The sequence below is a fragment of the Callorhinus ursinus genome, unplaced genomic scaffold, assembly GCF_003265705.2.
Source record: "Callorhinus ursinus isolate GAN/ISIS: 27379988/994484 unplaced genomic scaffold, GSC_fseal_2.0 scaffold131, whole genome shotgun sequence".
Taxonomy (NCBI): Eukaryota; Metazoa; Chordata; class Mammalia; order Carnivora; family Otariidae; genus Callorhinus; species Callorhinus ursinus.
The window spans coordinates 188,544-211,352 of record NW_027397193.1 but is presented as its reverse complement, the minus strand read 5'-3'; the positions used below and the strand labels follow the sequence as shown (position 1 = coordinate 211,352).

The following is a 22,809-nucleotide window of genomic DNA, read 5'->3' as shown; positions in this document are numbered from 1 at the left end:
TTGAGGCTCAGAGAGGTGCAGACACTCCCCTGAGGTCACACAGCTAAGAGGCAGAGCTTTATGGAATCCTTTCCGAGGCTTGTGTCCGAGTGTGGCCACACTTGGTTGGGACGGTGGGCAGAGACAGTTGCAGTTCTGGAATGATCTAGATTACTGGTGTTTTTTTAAAACTTCGTTTTCTGCCAGGATCTCCTTTGGGCCAAGGAAGCTGCAGGCAAAAACCTACAATATGCCCAAAGCTGTGCTGAGACTCTCCTTCCCACCTCCATTGGCCAACTTGGCTCTGACCTTAGAAATGCCCTTTGAAGTCCTTTCTCAGAACCCCAGAAATTTGGAGTAAGCCCCCTCTCGGCTCAGACTTCTAGGGCATGGCAGTTTGGGAGTCCCTGGGGTCAGGCAGCCCTTTGGCATAGAGAGAGGGTGCCATGAGTAGGGATAGGGGGGTAGGCTGTCTGAACTACAGGCTTCCAGAGTGAGTGCGGGGCAGGGCTAGGATGTGGAATGGTGGAGCCAGTGTTGGGGGCTTGGCTGCCAGGCTGCCAGTGGGCTCCAGGACCTGCGGTTCAAGGAGAGGCAGATATGTGGTTTCTGGGGGGAGCCGTGGTTGTGTCCTGCATTCCTTCTCAGGAGCCCACACACCTTGTATGACAAGTCCCCGACGGGCGGCCGGGCTAACCTGACAAACCAGCGCTCCATGGGCGTGGGCCACTGAGCCAGTCGCTGGCACCTCAGTTTTCAGATAATGCCAGCCCCAGCGGGACTGGTGGGGCCACTTCTGCCAGGGTGGGGCCCCTGGGTGTCCTTGCCTGGTGTCTGATGCACCAGAGGAGCGGGTTTACCAGCCTCTTGGAGCATCCTGAGAGTGTCAGCTTTGACTTTCTCTCCCTCCAATAAAAGAGTAATAATGGAAATAGGAATAATGGTTAAAATTTGCATGCTGCCTGATCTCACTGAAGTGTCCCAAACAATCTTAAGAGGTAGCAGCCTGCTATTATTAACCCATTTCACAGATTGGCAAACAGAGGCTGGGGGAGGGGAGTAGACCTACTCAAGATTGCTTACTCGGGGAGGGGCAGGGCTGTGATTTGAGTCAAACCAGGCTTGTTTCAGTCAAAAATGCATATTTTAAAACAAGATGTAGTCCCAAAACAACCTTTTATTTTATGTTTAATTTTTTTAGTTGAAGTGTAATTAGGTATAGGAAAGTGTACCTTCCACAACTGAGCAGTTCAGGAGTTTTTGCAAATTGAACCAACACGTGTCACCAGCACCCATATCAAGAAAGAAAACAGCTGTCTGAGCCCCCAGAACACCCTCTCCCCAACTGAAGCATCTTCATTCATTTTTCATTAATTTCAACTAATTAACCTTTTTTTAAAAGTTTTAAAAAACTTTTTAAGTAATCTCTACACCCAATGTGGGGCTCACATTCACAACCCTGAGATCAAGAGTCATATGCTCTACAGACTGAGCCAGCCAGGTGCCCCCCAGCTAATTAACTTTTAAATAGACTTTATATTTTAGAGCAGTTTTAGGGTTACAGAAAAATTATGCAGAAAGTGTAGAGTTCCAAAACACCCCTTAACTCCCTGCAATTTCCCCTACCATTAACATCTTCCATTAGGGTGATATGCTTCTTTTTTAAAAAAAATTATTTGTTTATTAATTTATTTTAGGGGATATGGGGAGAGAGAGAGAGAGTCTCAAGCAGACTCTCTGCTAAGCGCAGAGCCCGACGTGGGGCTCAATCCTACAACCCCAAGATAGTGACCTGAGCCGAAATCAAGAGTTGGATCCTTAACCAACTGAGCCACCCAGGCACCCCTAGGGTGATATGTTTCCTACAGTTGATGAACCAATGTGAACGCATTATGATTAACTAAAGTCCATAGTTTACATTAGAGTTCATTCGTTGGGTTGTACAGTCAATTGATTCATCTTTATATTTAATTAAAACATTTTTGAATGGGCAGTATGTGCTCATGTTATAGAACATCAAAAAGTCCCCAAAGATGGACAGAGAAAGTTAAGTTTCCCTTCCACTCCTGCCCCCCAGTTTTTCCAGGCCCTTTCCAGAGGCAACCACCATGATAAATTTTTCATGGGTCCTCAAAGCATTTTTTTTTTCATTTTTAAATATTGAAGCAAAGTTTATCTAATATAAAATAATTTTTTAAAGATTTTATTTATTTATTTTGACAGAGAGAGAGAGAGGGAACACAGGCAGGGGGAGCGGGAGAGGGAGAAGCAGGCTTCCCGCGGAGCAGGGAGCCCGATGCGGGGCTCGATGCGGGGCTCGATCCCAGGACCCCGGGATCATGACCTGAGCCGAAGGCAGACGCTTAACGACTGAGCCACCCAGGCGCCCCTAAAATAATTATTTAAAAATGAACAGTTCAGTGGCATTTAGCACATTCACAGTGTTGTGCAACCACCACGTCTATCTAGCTCCAAAACATTTTCCTCTCCCCAAAAGTAAATCCTGTCCCTGGTAGCAGTCACTCCCTTACCCCCCGCCAGCCCCTGGCAACCACCACCAGTCTGCTTGCTATCTCTCTGGATTTGCCTGTTCTGGACATTTCATATAAATGGGATCAGACACTATAAGCCTTTTGTATCTGGCTTCTTTCACTCAGCATAATGTTTTTGAGGTTCATTTATGTTGTATCATATATCAGGACCTCATTCCTTTTCATGGCCGAGTAATATTCCATTGCACAAATATACCACATGATACTCATCCATTCATTTGTTGATGGACCTTGGGATTGTTTCCACCTTTTGGCTATTCTGAATAGTGCAGCTATTCATATTCACATACAAGTATCAGAGTACGTTTTCCATTCTTTTGACTATATACCTAGGAGAGGAACTGCCAATTCTTTTTTTTTTTTTAAGTTTTATGTATTTGAGAGAGAGAGAGAGCACCAACAGGGGTGGAGGGGCAGAGGGAGAGGAAGAAGTAGACTCCCTCAGGCAGGGAGCCCGATATGGGGCTCGATCCCAGGACCCCAACATCATGACCTGAGCTGAAGGCAGATGCTTAACCGACTGAGCCACCCCGGCGCCCCTTGGAACTGCCAATTCTATGTTTTAACTTTTTGAGGAACTGCCAACCCACGTCTCAAAGCGGCTGTACCACCTCAAAACTTTTTGTAACACTTTTTTTGGGGGGGACTTGGCCAGAATGCTCTTGTTTGGAGGGGGGCAAGAGGAACCCAGCTACCGAAAGTAGAGGACTTAATGTCCCCAACTTATCGAGCTCCTCCCATGAGCATCAGATGGATTCTTGCTCTTGTTACCATTTTGTAGATGAGAAGATGGAGGCTGTCAGGGTGACAACCATTTGGGGATCTATAGTGTGTGCTCTTTCTGCTTGGAGCAGAGGCTGACCATGAGATCAGGACCTGAGCGAAAATCAAGAGTTGGATGCTTAACCAGCTGAGCCACTCAGGTGCCCCCGTCCCTCTGCCTCTCCCTCATAAGGACAACTACAACTGAGATTCCAGCTGGGACCAACCTAGACAACCCAGGCTACTCTAGACCCTTAACTTAGTCCCATCTGCAAAGACTTTGCCATAGGAGGTCTCATTCTCAGGTTCCAGAGAACTGATATCTTTGGGGGGGCCCATTTTCAGCCTCCCCCATCCCTGCTTTATCTCCATCAAGACATGCAGTGTTTACATAGTGTTCTATCATGTCTCTTGGTGGCCACCTGTCTTAAGGGCTGGGACCATGTGTGTCCTGCTCGCCATTACATCCCCATGCCCAGAACAGAGTCACACACATAGGAGGGGTTCAAACACGATTTGCCAACTGAATGACGAAGAAATGCAAGTAGAACACTTGGTAAGAGGCCTGGCATATGAGAGTATTTAGAGGAAGGTCACAATTCTGAATCATAATCACTAGCTGCCTTCCCTGGCATTGCTGGGGGAGAATCACTACCCACTATTAAATTGGTAAAGAAACAAATATCCACAGCTACTCCCTGGTGAGCATGTCACCTGGATCTGCCCAGAACCTTCTGCCTGGGACTTGTGACTTGGAGCTCTCTGTGCTTCATTTTGGGAGGTTTTTTGCTCCCCACCCCGACCCCTAACCGGGCCTTCCAGAGGGCATATCGTCTACACCAGGCAGTCTGTCTTTTTAAAAAGATTTTTTGGGGTGCCTGGGTGGCTCAGTCAGTTAAGTGTCCAACTCTTGGTGTCGGGTCAGGTCATGGTCTCAGGGTTATGGGATCGGGCCCCGCATTGGGCCCCGCGCTCAGGGCAGAGTCTGCTTGGGATTCTCTCCCCCCTCTTTCTGTGCCCCTCCCCCCCAAATAAATAAATAAATCTTTAAAAAAATTTGAAAAAAGAGTTTTAATTGTGCTAAAATATACATAACATTTATCATCTTAACCATTTTAGGTGTCCAGTTCAGTGGTACTAGGTACATTCACACTGTTGTACAGCCGTCACCACCATCCATCTCCAGAACTTTTTCATCTTCTTCAATTAAAACTCTGTCCCTGTTAAACACTAACTCCCCCACCCTGTCCCCCTTCCCCCAGCCCCTCGGGCCCACCATCTACTTCCTGTTTCTGAATCTGACTCCTCTAGGGACCTCTTATAAGTGGGCTCATGTAGCATTGGTTTTTTTGTGTCTCTTTTTTCACTTAACATAATGTCCTCGAGGTTCATCCACGTTGTACCAGGTGTCAGAATTTCCTTTTTAAGGCTGAATTATATTCCCCTCTATGGATGGACCACATTATGTTTCTCTGTTCTTCTGCTGATGGGCACTTGGCCTGTTTCCACCTTTTGGCTATTGTGATTAATGCTGCTGTGAACATGGGTGCGCAAATATCTGTTTGGCTCCCTGCTTTCACATCTTTTGGGGATCTACCCAGAAGTGGGATTGCTGGATCATATTGTGATTCTGTGTCTAATATTTTGAGGAACCACCATACTGTTTTCCACAGCAAAGTGGCACCATTTTACATTCCCATGAGCAACGCATAAGGGTTCAAGATTTCTCTGCATGCTTGCCAACTCTTGTTATTTCCTTTCATGATAAGGAGCCATCTTAATGAGTGGTCATGTCATCTGCATGACTTAAAATGTAAGTCAGACCATCCCAATGGGGCTCTCCAAATTTGGTGATAAGCCACCCAGCTGTTTTCCCAGGGTGTGGTAACCCATAGAAACTTCACATCTTCTGTATGGAGGATGTAGTTGGGCATTGGGAGCCAGTGAGTCTGAGACCCTAATGGGGGGAACCGTGGGCAGGGGTGGGCGGGGACTGGGGACTCAGGCGAGGACCCGGAGGGCAGGGTTCATTTAGCTATGTTGTCCCAGGAGGTGGGGCGCAGAGGGAACCATTGGCTGGTTGGACTGAGTTGGAAAGGTGAGATGAAGACAGGACCCATCCATTTTCAGGAGTCTCCTTCGCATCGTCTGAGATCTGTGAGCCCCCAGAGTGATGGAGTTTGGCCATTGGTGGCGTTCAGGGGGTCTCTGCCAGCTCCCATCTCCCTTGAGTTAGAGGAACTGAGATTCAGTTGTCCAGAAAGTGGAGAGAATGTAAGACCTAAGTCCAAGGACCACTTTAAGATTCCATAAAATGAGGCATGCCCATCCCTGAGTGTGGCTCACAGCACATTGTAATGCTCCATACCTGGTCACTGTGTTATTAATATTGTTGTTACCTACCCACTTTATTTGGGTTCCTTTAAGAGCTGACCCCTGGGCAAGGATTTGAGTGCGAGAAGCTTATTTGGGAAGTGATCACAGAACATACCAGTAAGGAAAAAGAAAGTGAACCCCAAAGAATTGAAAACAGGGACTCTAACATGTACCTGTACATGCATGTTCATAGCTGCACATTTCCCAATAGGCAGAGGTGGGAGCAGCTCAGATGTTCATTAACAGATGAATGCATAAACAAATTGTGATACATCCTTACAATGGAATATTACCCAGGGGTGCAAGAAATGAAGTTCTGATACACACTATGACGAGGATGAACCTTGAACACATCATGCTGGGTGAAAGCAGCCAGACACAAAAGGTCATATAATATATGATCACATTGATATGAAATAAAATATCCATAGAAGCAGAAAGCAGATTAGGGGCACCTGGGTGGCTCAGTCGGTTAAGCATCTGACTCTGGTCTCAGCTCAGGTCTTGACCTCAGAGTCGTGAGTTCAAGCCCCACATTGGGCTCTGAGCTGGGCATGGAGCCTACTTGCAAGGAAGAGAGAGAAAGCAAGCAAGCAAGCAAATTAGCAGTTGCCAGGGCTTGAAGGTATAGGGGAATGGGGAATGACTGCTAATTGGGATGGGATTTCCTTTCGGGGCGAGGAAAAAATTTAGGGCTAGATGGAGGTGGTGGTGGTACAACACCGTGGATGTGCTAGATGCTACTGAATTGTACATAGTTGACCTTTGAACAACATGGATTCGAACTGCATGGGTCCACTTATATGCAGAATTTTTACAGTGCAGCCCCGTAAATGGATTTCTCTTTCTTATGATTTTTTTCAATATTTTCTTTTCTCCAGCTGACTTTACTGTAAGAATGCAGTATATAATACATATAACATACAAAGTATTTGTTATGATAACTTTATGTTATCAGTAAGGCTTTCCAGTCAATAGTAGGCTATTAGTAGTTAAGATTTTGGGGAGTCAAAACTCATATATGGAATTCTGACTGCATGAGGGGGTTGGCACCTCTAACTCCTTCATTGTTCAAGGGTCAACTGTACTTTCAAATGGTTTGTTTTATGTTGGGCGAATCTCACCTCAGTTAAATAAAGAAGAAAAAGAGGGGAGACAGGGGAAAGGAGGCAGCTAATAGAGAAAGTTTTGACGGTGGGCAGCTGGAGTTTAATACCACTGGGGAAGCCTGGTGGTGCATGTGGAACCCACATCTCAGGAGCATGGCACCCCAGGGGAGAAGGTATCTATCCAGCAATATCTATCAGTCATTGGTTAAGAGCTGCTTTCAATGTGTGTGTGTGTTTAAATTTTCCAACACTCTGGCCATCTGTTCATGGGCAGAGAAGTCAGGAGGGATGCCCTGCAAAGTCAAGGCTGAGGGCATGTGGACAGGGCACTGGTGCATCCATCTGGCCAGCCAGCTGCAGGTCACTGCTGGGGGAAAGGTTGAGGGGTTTCCTTGGGGTCCAGGACTCCTGTGTATTGAGCATCTGCGGTGTGCCGGGTGCACGCCGCTTGACTCCACAGGTCATCCTGTGTCTGGTGCACACATGGCCAGAGGGTGGTTCCTATGTGCACTGACCCCCCCCCATCCCGTGTGTCTCCCCAGGATGCTGCCCATCACAGAACACCTGCTGCACCTCCTGGGAGTGGAGAAGACCTCGTTCCGCCTGTATGCCGTGTCTGGGCTCCTGCTCTCCCTGCTCTTCTTCCTCTTCCGCCTGCTGATGCAGTTCCTGAGGCTCTGCTGGCGCTTCTACGTCACCTGCCGCCGCCTGAGCTGCTTCCCCCAGCCACCCCGGCGCAGCTGGCTGCTGGGCCACCTCGGCATGGTGCGTGTGTGGCTGGGCAGGTCCCGGGTATTCAGTAAGGATGATGGGCCTGACTGCTTCCGCCATCCCCCAGGAATCCGGCTGGAGCCATGAACAGACCCATTTTACAGGATAAGGGTGTGACTGAGGCTCAGAGAGGGCAAGCAGTTGACCTGAGGTCACACAGCCGGGATGAGGCAGAGCTGACTCGAAGGTTTTTCTCTGTAATTTCAGGCTGTTGCCGAAGCAACAGGTGCCAGTGCCTGTGAAAGTCGTCAGGTTCTGTAACCCCCGGGGGTGGGGGTGGGGGTGGGGGACTCCTGTCGATGTTGTTGCCCTGCCCCACCCCCACTGTGTTTGCACAGTCTCTCTCATTCTCGTGCCTTGTCTTTCATTTCTTACTTCACATACAGGTGCTAAGCATTAGATCAGGTGCTTTAAAATATTAACTCAGTCCTCTGGACAATCCTAGGAGGTAGTTCCCATGACTACCCCCGTTTTGCTCCTGAGACTATTATGGCACAGAGAGGTTAAGTGGCTGGCCCTAGGTCACACAGCTTGCCGGTGGCATAGTTGGGGTTCAAACCCAGGCCATCTGGCTCCAGAGTCCCTGCTCTTAGCTCTGTATCCTCTGCTGCCTCTTGTTTCTGGATGACAAAACCTGCACTTTTTCAAAAAGAGTTTCAGAGGTCAGAAGAAAGCCAGACTTCTGAGGGCACTGAGGCTTTTAGGGTTCTACAGTCCAGCTCCTAACTGCCTCTGGCACTCATCTGGTCCCCCTTGCAGGCCTAAAGGAAACTGAGGGACAGTTGTGGAGACCTTCCTGGTTCAGGCCTCACGCCGAGTGCAGACGTGGACTTTGGAGAGGCAGTTCAAGGGCAGTGGTCATCAGTGTGTGCCTGATGCCCATCTCTACCCTCTCCTGCCATGTGACCTTGAGCAAATGACTTCACCTACCCGTGCCTCAGTTTCCCCATCTGCAGTGTGGGGATTATGATTGTTCCTAAGAACCTCGTGAGATTGTATTGACAGCTCTTAAAGTCATGTCTGTGGCATGCTTGGCACTGAGCCTGCCATGCAGTGGTGGATGTGCTCAACTCCTGGGTCCTGCAGAGCCTGGAAGTATGAGGGGATTCTAGAAATATTTTGGATTCTACTTGGAGTGAGCGTCCCAGAAGAAGGAAGCAGGAGACACATTTCCACTCAACAGCTCAGAGAACATTTTATGTGGCTTTAGGAATGACTCCCCTGGGGCCAGCATTCACTAAGTTTTGCCCGTTTGTGCCTGAATCTCCTCCCTCCCTTTCACCTCCCACCCCTGCTCGGGCCTCATCCTCTCTTGCTGGACCATGGTCCAGCCTCCTCCCTGGGCTCCTGCCTCCAGTCCATCCCCCATCCTGGCCCCAGGAGGATTCTTGAAACCAACCACGTCCCTCCTCTACTCACACACCCTCCATGGCTCCCCACTGCTGTCTGGAGAAAGTCTCAGCTCCTCAGGTAGTTTTCAAGCCCCTTTAGACTCTAACTCCCGCCCTACTCATGTCTAGTCCTGCAGAATGACTTCCTATTCTTACAACCAGGCTCTGACTTCCCACCTCCATGTCCTTTGCTGGAATTGTGCCCCCTGCCCCGAATATCCTTCTCAGTTAGATGAACTTCTACTCATTTGTCATTCCCCATATCCAGTGCTCTTACTCTGAGAAGCCATCTGGCTTTACTGGTGGTTCTAGAGGTAGTAGCCAGGCTCTGGTGTCCCAGACAGTTGGCCAGGGCCGGTTCTGAAGTCCAACCTTGACCCCGTGGGCCCAGCCTGCCTCCTGGGGCTGTGCGTTCTGGGTGAGGCCATGGTTTCCCTTGGGTGTGGACAGGCTCAGGGCTAGAACCTGATTAAGAAGGAGACAGGAGCCAGAGAGAAGTCATTTATTGGCTTGTTCACTCATTCATTTATTCATTTGATTGGCAGTTGTTGGGCCTTGCAATTGGCCAGGCAAGGGGTTAGGTCCCTTAATATCTGAGCTCTCCCTTAATTCTCACAGGCTATGGAATAGGGATGGATCTTCCCAATATTATGGATTTGATCTTTGGAGCTCAGAGAGGTTAAGTGACTTGCTCAAGGTCACACAGCTGCTGAGAACAGATTTGAACTCCGATCCTGAAGTACTTCTGCCTTGTGTTTGTTAAGAGCAAGCATTTTGGAGCTGGGTGGCCTGTGTTCAGATCCTGGCTTTGCCACTGTGGCAGATGACTCCAGTGTCTGCCCGGATCCTTTTGCCCATTTCTGGATGTGATGGCCTGACCTCCAGCTGCCAGCACCCGAATTCTAGGGCTTTCTCTGGCACTGTGCATTGTGAGCGTCAGCGTTAATGCTCCAGGTGTGTCCCTCAGCCAGTGACTATGGGACTGTAGGAGTTGATGTATAAACACCTCAGCTCACTCTTCCTTTGCTGGGTTGACTCTGATACACGTGTCCCCCAGAGGTCCCCAGGAGGGCAGCACTGAGTTGCCCAGGGCCATAACACCCTTGGCAGCCCCCCCTTTGCTGGCTGCCTTCCCTCCCCGTCTCACTTTCCTTAGTCCCCTGCCCATGTTTTTGGGGATCCACCTTCAAATGAACCACTTGCCCTAGAACCCTTGTCTCAAGACCTGCTTCTGGGGAAGCCCAAACCAAGACAATCACTTATTCACCTGTAACTTCAGACAAGTCATTTGACCTTTCTGAGCAAAGTAAAATGGAAAAATAGTAGCAACGATGTCACAGAATAGCTGTGTGGGTTGAAGGTATGAGTATATGAAAAATGCCCACAGCAGTGCCTAACACTGCAAGCCCGTGTACGTGTTAAAAGTGACAATACTAGTAATAGTTTATTCTGGACAGAGCAAATACTCAATAAATGCTAATCATGATTGTGCTCACTTTTACCGTTTTTTTATTTCTTAAACACCAGCTATGTGTCAGGCCCTTGTGCCGGGCTCTCTTGTTTTGTTCACTCATGAATTTTCTCAACCACCCTCAAGCAGAGAGTCGATTCTTCCCCACTTCTCAGATGAGGGAACGGAGGCTCACCAAGGTGCAGCCCTCCTAAAGCCAATCCTACAGCTCTTCTGGGCTCGTTTGGAGGACAGGGGAGGTGGCGGGAGGGAAAGGCTGGAGAAGGTGGGGCTATTTTTCCCTACCACCTCCTGCAGTATCTTCCAAATGAGACGGGCCTCCAAGATGAGAAGAAGGTGCTGGACAACATGCACCATGTGATTTTGGTGTGGATTGGACCCGTCCTGCCGCTGTTGGTTTTGGTGCACCCTGACTACATCAAGCCCCTAGTGGGTGCCTCAGGTATGTGGGCTGGGCCTTTGAGTGATGGGTAACCCCTTAACTCCCAGAGCTCACTTGAGCTTCTAGGCACATAGGCTATCCAGGGGAAGGGCCATTTGAGTAGGGGTTTGAAGGATGAATAGGAGCTCACCAAAGCAGCCGCAGTAATACAGGTAGTGGGAATAGCATGGGAAAAGGTGGACAATATCTAAGAGTCCTGGGAAATTTGAGAGGATGTCTACCCATCTGGAAGTCAGATCCAAACATGTTTGGATAGGCAGTTGTTGGCCCAGGATTTTGTTAAGTGGTTGCTGCTTAATTCTAAGCCATGGGAGCCCATCATTTGCCTTCTGACATTTCCGCTGCGGCTCTTCCAGCTTCACCTGGGCTGCCCCTGGTTGGTGGAAGAAGAGATGCGGTAGGATCGCTTCTCCCTTCTGCATTCCACACCTCTCCCAAGGTGTAGGACTCCCAGGTCTGCTTGGCAAGCTCTCGTTCAACCTTCAACACCCAGATCCAATGACCCCTTCTCCAGGAAGACCTGGGGGTGACCCTCCAGACAGATCATGGCTTTCTCCTCTGGGCTTTTCCATTCTCAGTCCTAACCCTCTAAGGCTGAGTGTGTCTGCATCCAGCCCTGCCCCCTCATAGGAGTCTGGATCTGCAGTGTGGATGTAACTGGGCACCTCCAGAGGCATCAGGGGCATTTGAGAGAGGAGGGAGGAATGAAAGAGCTCCAGGGATTTTTAGATCTCTGGCCCCAGCTTGGGCCTCTGCAAACCCATGTCTAGGAGACCACCATCAAGGCTGCCACCCTGGAGCCATGAAAGAGGAAGGGCTGCCATTCTTCCCTTCCCAGCTATGCCCTCCCCACCATTACTGCATTTGTGAGGGGATGCCTACCCCACTGCACAAACGGGGAACCTAGACCCTGGGAAAGGTGACTTTTCCAAGGGATGGGCACCAAGTTGTGGGAAGAGCCCTCGGCTAGGACTTAGGCAGGCTGGGCTCTGATCCTGGCTGGAGCCGTACTTGCTGTGTGACCAAGAAATTCATCTAGCCTCACAGGGCCTCAGTTTCTGCTCTGGAAAATAGGGTGGTTGTGAAGGCTCCAGATGATGTGGGTAGGTGCTCCTGAGGATTTGTTCTCTCCTGCCTTTTTCATATCCTGTTTTTCTTTCCCCTTCTTCTCATTCTCTCCTGACTCCTCCTACTTCCCCCCGACTCCTAAGACTCCCAGTTTCCTGGGTACTGTCCTCCGTGGTTGTGAGACCCCAACTAGAATAGGGAGTGAAGCCCCCAGTGTGGCCTCAGTGCATAGCAGATGCCCAGGCCTCTGCCGCTCCTTTCCTCTCCCCTCCCCTCCCTCAGGCCGGGCAGGACATCCACTACCTCCCCTGCTGGAGGAGTCAGATGGGGGGCTCTAGCTGGGAGGGTGGGGCTGTGAGTCCGGACAGACAGGCCTGGCCCCAAGCTGTGGATCGCATTCCCCACTGGGGCCTCCACAGGGCCACACCTGGGGAGCTCGCTGCTCGGGGCCCAAACCCACACAGCCCATGGAGCCTGAGAAAGGCATGGCTCCTCTTGGACCTCTGTTTCTCCGTCTTCTATTGGGCAATTGGGATGGAGAGGATTAATGGGTGAAAGAAGGTGAAAATGATTTATAGAGGATGAAACATGATATATAGGCATGTAATTATAGCTTGTCTTTCTACATTCATTTTGTTTGGGGCTGAAATTCACGTAACATATAATTAACCATTTTAAAGTACACAGTTTTAAACTGTAAGGTATTTCGAGTGTTCCCAGTGTTGTGCAACCCTCGGCTCTCTCTCGTTTCAAACTTATTCACAGCTCCATAAAACAGCCTGAGCCCATTAGGTAATTACTTCCCATTCTCCTCTCCCCCCATCTCCTGGTGCATCCCCCCAATCTCCTTTCTGTCTCTATGGCTTGGCCTGTTCTGGATATGTCATAGGAAAGGAATTATATACAATGTGGTCTTTTGCAACTGACTTCTTTCACTCAGCAAAATGTTTCCGAGGTTCATCCACAGAGTAGCGATGACCAGGGCTTTATTCCTTTTTAAGGCTGAGTAATATTCCATTGTCTGGATATATAGATATACCACATTTGTTTATCCACTCCTCCGCTGACAGTTATTTGGGTTGTTTCTACCTTTGGGCTATTACAAATGATGCTATGAACAGGCATGTATGTTTTCATTTTCTCCTGGGTAGACACCAAGGAGTAGAAATGCAGGGCCATATGGGAATTCTACCTTTAACTTTTTAAGGAACCACCAAACTGCTTTCCACGATGGCTAGGCATTTATTTTTCACTAGTAGGGGCTTGCTGGGGGCTGGAGACGCAGATATTGATCTCACAAGTTCTTGACACCAGTGACCAATAATTATAGTCCTAGTTATAAAAATGGCCAGCAGTTGGTTAATTATTCATATGTGTGTACAAATATTTAATGAGCACCTGCCATGTGCCAGGAACATCTTAGCTCTTTGAGTTTTTGTAGGGATGGTACAAGGCAGGCAGGGTTGTTCTGTTTCTCCTGTGGCAGATGAGGAAGTGGAGGGACAGAGGGCTAACGTGCCCAAGTTTACACATGGAGTTAGTGGTCGGGCTGGGATTTGAACCTGGGCCTGGCCTGCCCAGAGGCCAGGCTCTCAACCACAGTGATATGGACTTTCCTGCTGGGCACTGCGTGGGGCCTTTCTTATATGACCTCATCCAGGATAGATGTTACCATCCCCTTTTTACTGAAGGGGACACTTCAGTAAAATGGGAAAGGCAGCCTGGACACAGACCCTCCTGGAATCAAGTGGTCAGAGTTGAAGTGGAGTAAGGACCCGAGGATGGGAGAACAAGGGTTCAGCTGGAGAGACTTCCTGGAGGGGGTGTTAGTGAAGCTGGGCCTTGAAGGATGTTTGGAGTTTGCCATATGAGAAGTCTCAGGTGGAGGGTTCTACCAGGACAAAGGTGTAGATGTGTAAAAGTACCAGGGGAATTCAGGTGACTTGGGGTGTCCGGAGGGAAGATGATGTGTGGGGAGGAGTAGGCGATGAGACAGGAGGTAGACTCAGAGCACCTATGTGCAAAGCAAATGAGCTTGTGTTTTACCTTGGGGGCGTTAAGGAATGATGGGTGTTGTTTTAAATAGGACAGCCATTGAACAGGTCTGTATATCAGAAAGACCCTCAAAGGGCCTAGGTTGGAGTCCAGATCCCAGAGAGTAAAGGAGTGACCAGAATTCCACCTTCTTCTCCAATGTTGCCTCTTCCTGGAAGCCTGCTTTGACTTCCAGCAGCCCTTTTTCTGTGCCTCCCTTTGCTTCTGGCATACTTTCTATCTTGTAGATCATTGCATGGCGTGCCTCTGCTTCCCTTTCTCACCCCACCTGGAGCTCTTCCAGGCAGGGTGTGGAGCTGAGCCATCTCTGGTCCCCAGCATTGCCCAGCATGGGTTGGGTAAAGGAAGATGGTAGAAGAGATGTTCTGAATAGGAGGATGAGTGGACAGATGACTCTGTGCACGATTGGCCAGTTCTTAGGTACTGTGTGTGTAAGTGGCTGAGTCACATCTCAGATAAAAGTGACATCACTTGAATTTCAGGTACTTCCTTTCTGGGCCCCTGTCCATTCTGTCCCAAGTCTGCTCAACATAGAAAGGGAATTCACTCACTCACCCATCCATCTATCCATCTGTCCATTTTTGCATTCATTCATCCTTTGGTTGGTTCATTCAATAAAAAAGTTATTTAACACTAGGAGTGCCTGGGTGGCTCAGTTGGTTAAGCATTTGATTCTTGATTTCGGCTCAGGTCGTGATCTCAGGGTTGTGAGATCGAGCCCCACGTTGGGCTCCGTGCTGGGCGTGGAGCCTGCTTAAGATTTCTCTCCCAGGGCGCCTGGGTGGCTCAGTTGGTTGATTGTCTGACTCTTGACTTTAGCTCAGGTCATGATCTCAGGGTTGTGGAATCAAGCCCCGCGTTGGGCTCTGTGCTCAGCGTGGAGTCCACATGTCCCTCTTCCTCTGCTCCTCCCCCGTTCTCTCTTAAATACAAAAATCGCTAAGAAAAAGATTGTCTCTCCCTCTCCCTCTGGTCCTCCTTCCTCTCTCCCTCTCTAAAAGCCCATTATCAGTGATCAACGTGGTCCCTCCTCTCAGGGGGCCTGTAACTGGATGGATACAGTCTAGAGTGACTGATAGAGGAGGGATAGCATCCAAGCAGAGGAGGATGAGGGGGAGTGTTTGAGGCAGAGAGGGCATGTGGTAGACAGACCTGGAGCAGAGAGAGAATGTGACTTTTTCAAGGAGATGAGAAAATTCTGTGATGTTAGAAGATTGAGCATGTAGAGAATGGAGGATGGAGATGTTTTGAGAGAGGTCTGGACTGGGGTAGATGATTCAAGGCTTTGAAAATGGTCTGAGCAGCTGGTGGTTGCGGCTAATGAGTGTGAGTAGGAAGGGACATGGTCGGATCTAGCATCTGATAAGACCTCCTGGGACCAGAGTGCAGGGCAGACTGGAGACAGAGAGCACAGGAGGTGTAATTCAGATGGCCTGAGTTGGCAAAAAAGAGGGGTGATTAGGGTGAAGAGGGTCATCCTGGATGGAGAGCACAGGTTTGGAAGTAGGGCCAGCATGTGGGGTTATTTGGTGTGTGTTGAGGGGTGAGGTGGGAGAGGCATACAGGGGCAGGATGGGGCAGGGCCTTCAGTGCTAGCCTGAGCTTGAATTTTCTTACCAGGGTGATAGGGAGCCATGGGAGGTATCTGAGCAGGGGAGGCTCATGTTCAGATCAGCATGTTATAAGGATCTTTCTGGGGCAGGTTTAGAGGAGGAACTGGAGGGGTGAGGTGGAGTTTGGAGCTCAGAGAGGAGGCCCAAGGAGGTCATAAGCAGAGGTCAAGGGTCAGAACTCTGTTTTGAGTCATCACCAACTCTTCTCTCTCCACAGCTGCCATTGCCCCCAAGGATGACCTTTTCTATGGTTTCCTGAAACCTTGGCTAGGTGAGTGTGGGAGTGGGTGAGTGGGCTGGGGCTTCGGGGAAGAGGAGTGGGGTTTCTTGTAGGGTTTCAGAGTAATAGAAGAGGCCCTTAATCTCAGTCTTCTGGGCCCAGGAGATGGGCTGCTGCTGAGCAAAGGTGACAAATGGAGCCGCCACCGCCGCCTGCTGACACCTGCCTTCCACTTTGACATCCTGAAGCCCTACATGAAGATCTTCAACCAGTGCACTGACATCATGCATGTGAGTCGCAAGGTTTCTTGGGAAGAGGGTATCCTGGGAGTGAGACTGGTCCAGGCTCCGACTCATGGGTAAGCCGGGTGATGTCAGGAAGCTTCACTTCCTTTACCCTATAAAGTGGGCTTATAGTAAGCAGGCAGCTAGGTCATTGGCAGCCTGGCTTAAAGTCTGCGGTCTCCACGTCAATTTGCCGTGTGTCTCTTTCTCTTCCAGGGTAAATGGCGGCGCCTGGCACAGGGCTCAGTGGTCTCCCTTGACATGTTTGAGCATGTCAGCCTCATGACCCTGGACAGTCTTCAGAAATGTGTCTTCAGCTACAACAGCAACTGCCAGGAGTGAGTGTGGCCTCCCTGGGGAAGATAGAGCCCATTGCTTTAGGGCAAGGTGGTGGGAGAAGAAAGGAAACTCTCAGGTGTTAGGCATCCCGGGGCTATTGGTACTCTGCCACTGACGGGCTGTGTGTTTCTGAAAACTGACAGCACCTCTCTGAGCGTATCTCCTTATCCAAAAATGGAATCCCAATTCCTTCCCCATAGCCATCGTGTGAGTATTGAGATAATGTAAGTTGATGGTTTTGCATATAGTAGGTGCTTCATAAATGCTAGTTTCCCTCATTGCTCCATGAAGAGTAGTTTGGCCTTTGGAAAGTGTCTCCCCATTTTCTGAGCCTCAGTGTCCTTTTTTGTAAATCAGAATGACAATCCTTAACCCTCTGAGAGGTGTTTTAAGAATAAAATGATGTCGGGGCGCTTGGGTGGCTAGGTCGGTTAAGCTTCCAACTCTTGATTTTCGCCTGAGTCGTGAACACAGGGTTGTGGGATCAAGCCCCATGTTGGGTGGGCTCTGTGCTTGCAGAGCCTGCTTGAGATTCTCTCTGTCGCTCTCCCTCTGCCCCTCCCCCATGCTCCTGCTCTAAATAAATAACACTTTGTGCTTAAAAAAAAGAAATAAAATGATGCCACAGTGCCCTGACACATAGTAGATGCTCAATGAATATTTGTTGAATGAATGAATAAGATGACCATTGTCCTGGTTCATTCATTCATTCATCAGATATTTGTTGTGTTCCTACTATGTGTCTGATACTATGCTAGCTACTGGGAATATGGTGGTGAGCGACAGACTAAGTTCCAGTACCTTGGAATTTATAGTGTAAGTGGGTATATATTGAATAAGAGACATTGTAAATGGCAAGTTTGTAGCACATAGTAGGTCATTAATAATAAGCTGCTGACTTTGTTACTCTGGGCTTTGTAGGGTTATGCTTCAGTTGGGTAAGGTGGAGATGGCCTTTGTGATTGATTATTTAATTAATCGGGAAATATTTACTGAGTGCCTTCTATGCCCCACTCTTGGACTAGGCACTATGAATACAGTGGTCAACAAAATAGACAAGGTCTTGCTCCTCTGGAATTTACGTGTTGGTGGGAAGAAAGGCAGTAACCATGCACAAATAAAGAAACAAGAAAATGACAGACTGTGACAAGTGTATGAAAACAAGCATACTTCAGGACCAAGGATAGCCCCTTGCACACCTGTCCCAGGGATTATTTCATTTTGTTTTTTTTTCATTTTTAAAAAGATTTATTTATTTACTCATTTATTTGAGAGAGAGAGTGCGAGAGCAAGCATGGGGTAGAGGGGATGGAGGGGCAGAGGAAGAGGGAGAGAGAATCTTAAGCAGACTCCATACTGAGTGTGGGACCTGATGTGGGGCTTGGTATAATGACCCTGAGATCAGGACCTGAGCCAAAACCAAGAGTCAGATACTTAACCAACTGTGCCACACAGGCACCCTTTCGTTTGATTTTTTAAATAACAGTTTTACTGAGATGTAATTCACATACCGTATGATTCACCCATTTAATAAAATATACAATCCAGTGGTTTCTAGTATATTCACATAGTTGTGCAACCATCACCATAATCAATTTTAAAATATTTTCACCAAAGATAAGCCCTGTACATTTTAGCACTCACCCCCACTTCCCACTTCTCCCGGTGTAGGCAATCATGAACCTTCCTTCTGCTGCCATAGATTTGTCTATTATGGAAATTTCATACTGATGGAATGAATCAGACTTCTGTGTCTGGTTTTGTTCACTCAGCAAAATGTTTTCAAGATTCATCCATGCTGTGGCCTGTGTCAATATTTCATTTTTTAGGTTGCTGAATATTCCATTTACCATATAATACCACATTTTGTTGATCCGTTCATCTACTGATGGACATTTGGGTTGTTTCCACTTTTTGGCTATTATTTAAGCATTGGTGTATGAGTGTTTGTGTGAACAGATGTTTTCGATTTTTTTTTAATTTTTTTATTGTTATGTTATTCACCATATATTACATCATTAGTTTTTGAGGTAGTGTTCCACGATTCATTGTTTGTTCATAACACCCAGTGCTCCATGCAGAATGTGCCCTCTTTAACACCCATCACCAGGCTAACCCATCCCCCTACCCTCCTCCCCTCTAGAACCCTCAGTTTGTTTTTCAGAGTCCATCACCTCTCATGGTTCGTCTCCCCCTCTGACTTACTCCCCTTCATTCTTCCTCTCCTGCTATCTTCTTCTTTTTCTTTTTTCTTAAAATATGTTGCATTGGGCGCCTGGGTGGCTCAGATGGTTAAGCGTCTGCCTTCGGCTCAGGTCATGATCCCAGGGTCCTGGGATCGAGTCCCGCATCAGGCTCCCTGCTAGGCGGGGAGCCTGCTTCTCCCTCTGCCTCTGCCTCTCTCTCTCTCTCTCTCTCTCTGACTTTCATGAATAAATAAATAAAACATTTAAAAAAAATATGTTGCATTATTTGTTTCAGAGGTACAGATCGGTGATTCAACAGTCTTGCACAATTCACAGTGCTCACCGTAGCACATACCCTCCCCAATGTCTATCACCCAGCCACCCCATCCCTCCCACCCCCAACCACTCCAGTAACACTCAGTTTGTTTCCTGAGATTAAGAATTCCTCATATCAGTGAGGTCATATGGTACATGTCTTTCTCTGGTTGACTTATTTCACTAAGCATAAGACCCTCCAGTTCCATCCATGTCATTGCAAATGGCAAGATCTCATTCTTTTTGATGGCTGCATAATATTCCATTGTGTATATATACCACCTCTTCTTTATCCATTCATCTGTCGATGGACATCTTGGCTCTTTCCACAGTTTGGCTATTGTGGACATTGCTGCTATAAACATTGGGGTGCACGTACCCCTTCGGGTCCCTACATTTGTATCTTTGTGGTAAATACCCCGTAGTGCAATTGCTGGATCGAATGGTAGCTCTAATTTCAACTGTTTGAGGAACCTCCATACTGTTTTCCAGAGTGGTTGCACCAGCTTGCATTCCCACCAACAGTGTAGGAGGGTTCCCCTTTCTCCACATCCCCGCCAACATCTGTCGTTCCCTGACTTGTTCATTTTAGCCATTCTGACGGGTGTGAGGTGGTATCTCATTGAGGTTTTGATTTGGATTTCCCTGATGCCGAGCGAAGTTGAGCACTTTTTCATGTGCCTGTTGGCCATTTGGATGTCTTCTTTGGAAAAATGTCTGTTCATGTCTTCTGCCCATTTCTTGACTGGATTATTTGTTCTTTGGGTGTTGAGTTTGATAAGTTCTTTATAGATTTTGGATACTAGCCCTTTATCTGATATGTCATTTGCAAATATTTTCTCCCATTCTGTCGGTTGTCTTTTGGTTTTGTGGACTGTTTCTTTTGCTGTGCCAAAGCTTTTTATCTTGATGAAATCCCAATAGTTCATTTTTGCCCTGGCTTCCGTGCCTTTGGCGATGTTTCTAGGAAGAAGTTGCTGCGGCTGAGGTCGAAGAGGTTGCTACCTGTGTTCTCCTTTAGGATTTGGATGGACTCCTGTATCACGTTTAGGTCTTTCAACCATTTGGAGTCTATTTTTGTGTGTGGTGTAAGGAAATGGTCCAGTTTCATTCTTCTGCATGTGGCTGTCCAATTTTCCCAACACCATTTGTTGAAGAGACTGTCTTTTTTCCATTGGACATTCTTTCCTGCTTTATCAAAGATAAGTTGGCCATAGAGTTGAGGGTCCATTTCTGGGCTCTCTATTCTGTTCCATTGATCTATGTGTCTGTTTCTGTGCCAGTACCGTACTGTCTTGATGATGACAGCTTTGTAATAGAGCTGGAAGTCCGGAATTGTGATGCCGCCAGCTTTGCTTTTCTTTTTTAATATTCCTCTGGCTATTCGGGGTCTCTTCTGGTTCCATACAAATTTTAGGATTATTTGTTCCATTTCTTTGAAAAAAGTGGATGGTATTTTGATGGGGATTGCATTGAATGTGTAGATTGCTCTAGGTAGCATTGACATCTTCACAATGTTGGTTCTCCCAATCCATGATCATGGAACATTTTTCCATTTCTTTGTGTCTTCTTCAATTTCTTTCATGAGTATTTTATAGTTTTCTGAGTACAGATCCTTTGCCTCTTTGGTTAAATTTATTCCTAGGTATCTAATGGTTTTGGGTGCAATTGTGAATGGGATCGACTCCTTGATTTGTCTCTCTTCTCTCTTGTTGTTGGTGTATAGGAATGCCACTGATTTCTGTGCATTGATTTTATAGCCTGCTACTTTACTGAATTCCTGCATGAGTTCTAGCAGTTTTGGGGTGGAGTCTTTTGGGTTTTCCACATACAGTATCATATCATCTGCAAAGAGTGAGAGTTTGACTTCCTCTTTGCCGATTTGGATGCCTTTGATTTCTTTTTGTTGTCTGATTGCTGTGGCTAGGACTTCTAATACTATGTTGAATAGCAGTGGTGAGAGTGGACATCCCTGCCGCGTTCCTGACCTTAGGGGAAAAGCTCTCAGCCTTTCCCCATTGAGAATGATATTCGCTGTAGGTTTTTCGTAGATGGCTTTTATGATATTGAGGTATGTACCCTCTATCCCTATACTCTGAAGAGTTTTGATCAAGAAAGGATGCTGTACTTTGTCAAATGCTTTTTCTGCATCTATTGAGAGGATCATATGATTCTTGTTCTTTCTTTTGTTAATGTATTGTATCACGTTGATTGATTTGCGGATGTTGAACCAGCCTGCAGCCCAGGGATAAATCCCACTTGGTCGTGGTGAATAATCCTTTTAATGTACTGTTGGATCCTATTGGCTAGTATTTTGGTGAGAATTTTTGCATCCATGTTCATCAAAGATATTGGTCTGTAATTCTCCTTTTTGATGGGGTCTTTGTATAGTTTGGGGATCAAGGTAATGCTGGCCTCATAAAATGAGTTCGGAAGTTTTCCTTCCATTTCTATTTTTTGGAACAGTTTCAGGAGAATAGGTATTACTTCTTCTTTAAATGTCTGATAGAATTCCCCTGGGAAGCCATCTGGCCCTGGGCTTTTGTTTGTTGGGAGATTTTGGATGACTGCTTCAATTTCCTTAGTGGCTATAGGTCTGTTCAGGCTTTCTATTTCTTCCTGGTTCAATTTTGGTAGTTGATACATCTCTAGGAATGCACCCATTTCTTTTTTTTTTTTTAAAGATTTTATTTATTTATTTGAGAGAGAGAGAATGAGAGATAGAGAGCACGAGAGGGAAGAGGGTCAGAGGGAGAAGCAGACTCCCTGCTGAGCAGGGAGCCCGATGTGGGACTCGATCCCGGGACTCCAGGATCATGACCTGAGCCGAAGGCAGTTGCTTAACCAACTGAGCCACCCAGGTGCCCCAAGGAATGCACCCATTTCTTCCAGGTTATCTAATTTGCTGGCTTAGAGTTGCTCATAATATGTTCTTATAATTGTTTGTATTTCTTTGGTGTTGGTTGTGATCTCTCCTCTTTCATTCATGAGTTTGTTGATTTCGGTCATTTCTCTTTTCTTTTTGATCAGTCTGGCCAGGGGTTTATCAATCTTGTTAATTCTTTCAAAGAACCAGCTCCTAGTTTCGTTGATCTGTTCTACTGTTCTTTTGGTTTCTAGTTCATTGATTTCTGCTCTGATCTTTATGATTTCTCTTCTCCTGCTGGGTTTAGGCTTTATTTGCTGTTCTTTCTCCAGCTCCTTTAGGTGTAGGCTTAGGTTGTGTATTTGAGTCCTTTCTTGTTTCTTGAGAAAGGCTTGTATTGCTATATACTTTCCTCTCAGGACTGCCTTTGCTGTATCCCAAAGATTTTGGACAGTTGTGTTTTCATTTTCATTGGTTTCCATGAATTTTTTAAATCCTCCTTAAATTCCTGGTGGACCCATTCATTCTTTAGTAGGATGCTCTTTAGCCTCCATGTATTTGAGTTCTTTCCGACTTTCCTCTTGTGATTGAGTTCTAGTTTCAAAGCATTGTGGTCTGAAAATATGCAGGGAATGATCCCAATCTTTTGGTACCGGTTGAGACCTGATTTGTGACCTAGGATGTGGTCAATTCTGGAGAATGTTCCATGGGCACTAGAGAAGAATGTGTATTCCGTTGCTTTGGGTTGGAATGTTCTGAATATGTCTGTGAAGTCCATTTGGTCCAGTGTGTCATTTAAAGTCTTTCTTTCCTTGTTGATCTTTTGCTTAGATGATCTGTCCATTTCAGTCAGGGGGGTGTTAAAGTCCCCCACTATTATTGTATTGTTGTCAATGTGTTTCTTTGCTTTTGTTATTAATTGCCTTATATAATTGGCTGCTCCCATGTTCGGGGCATAGATATTTACAATTGTTAGATCTTCTTGTTGGATAGACCCTTTAAGTAGGATA

The 22,809-nt window shown here is 47.1% G+C and overlaps 1 protein-coding gene across 4 annotated transcripts in view; it reads left to right on the top strand.

Moving 5' to 3' along the window:
- The window catches only part of CYP4F22 (cytochrome P450 family 4 subfamily F member 22), an 80,366-nt gene that overhangs the window by 39,164 nt on the left and 18,393 nt on the right, over positions 1-22,809 (top strand). For all 4 annotated transcript variants that reach the window (XM_025864813.2, XM_025864814.2, XM_025864812.2 and 1 more), the window contains 5 exons: positions 7,321-7,543; positions 10,709-10,853; positions 15,807-15,860; positions 15,972-16,099; positions 16,310-16,431. In XM_025864813.2, the coding sequence (XP_025720598.2) occupies positions 7,322-7,543; positions 10,709-10,853; positions 15,807-15,860; positions 15,972-16,099; positions 16,310-16,431 (671 nt within the window). In that variant the 5' untranslated portion in view covers position 7,321. The remainder of the gene's footprint in view (positions 1-7,320; positions 7,544-10,708; positions 10,854-15,806; positions 15,861-15,971; positions 16,100-16,309; positions 16,432-22,809) is intronic.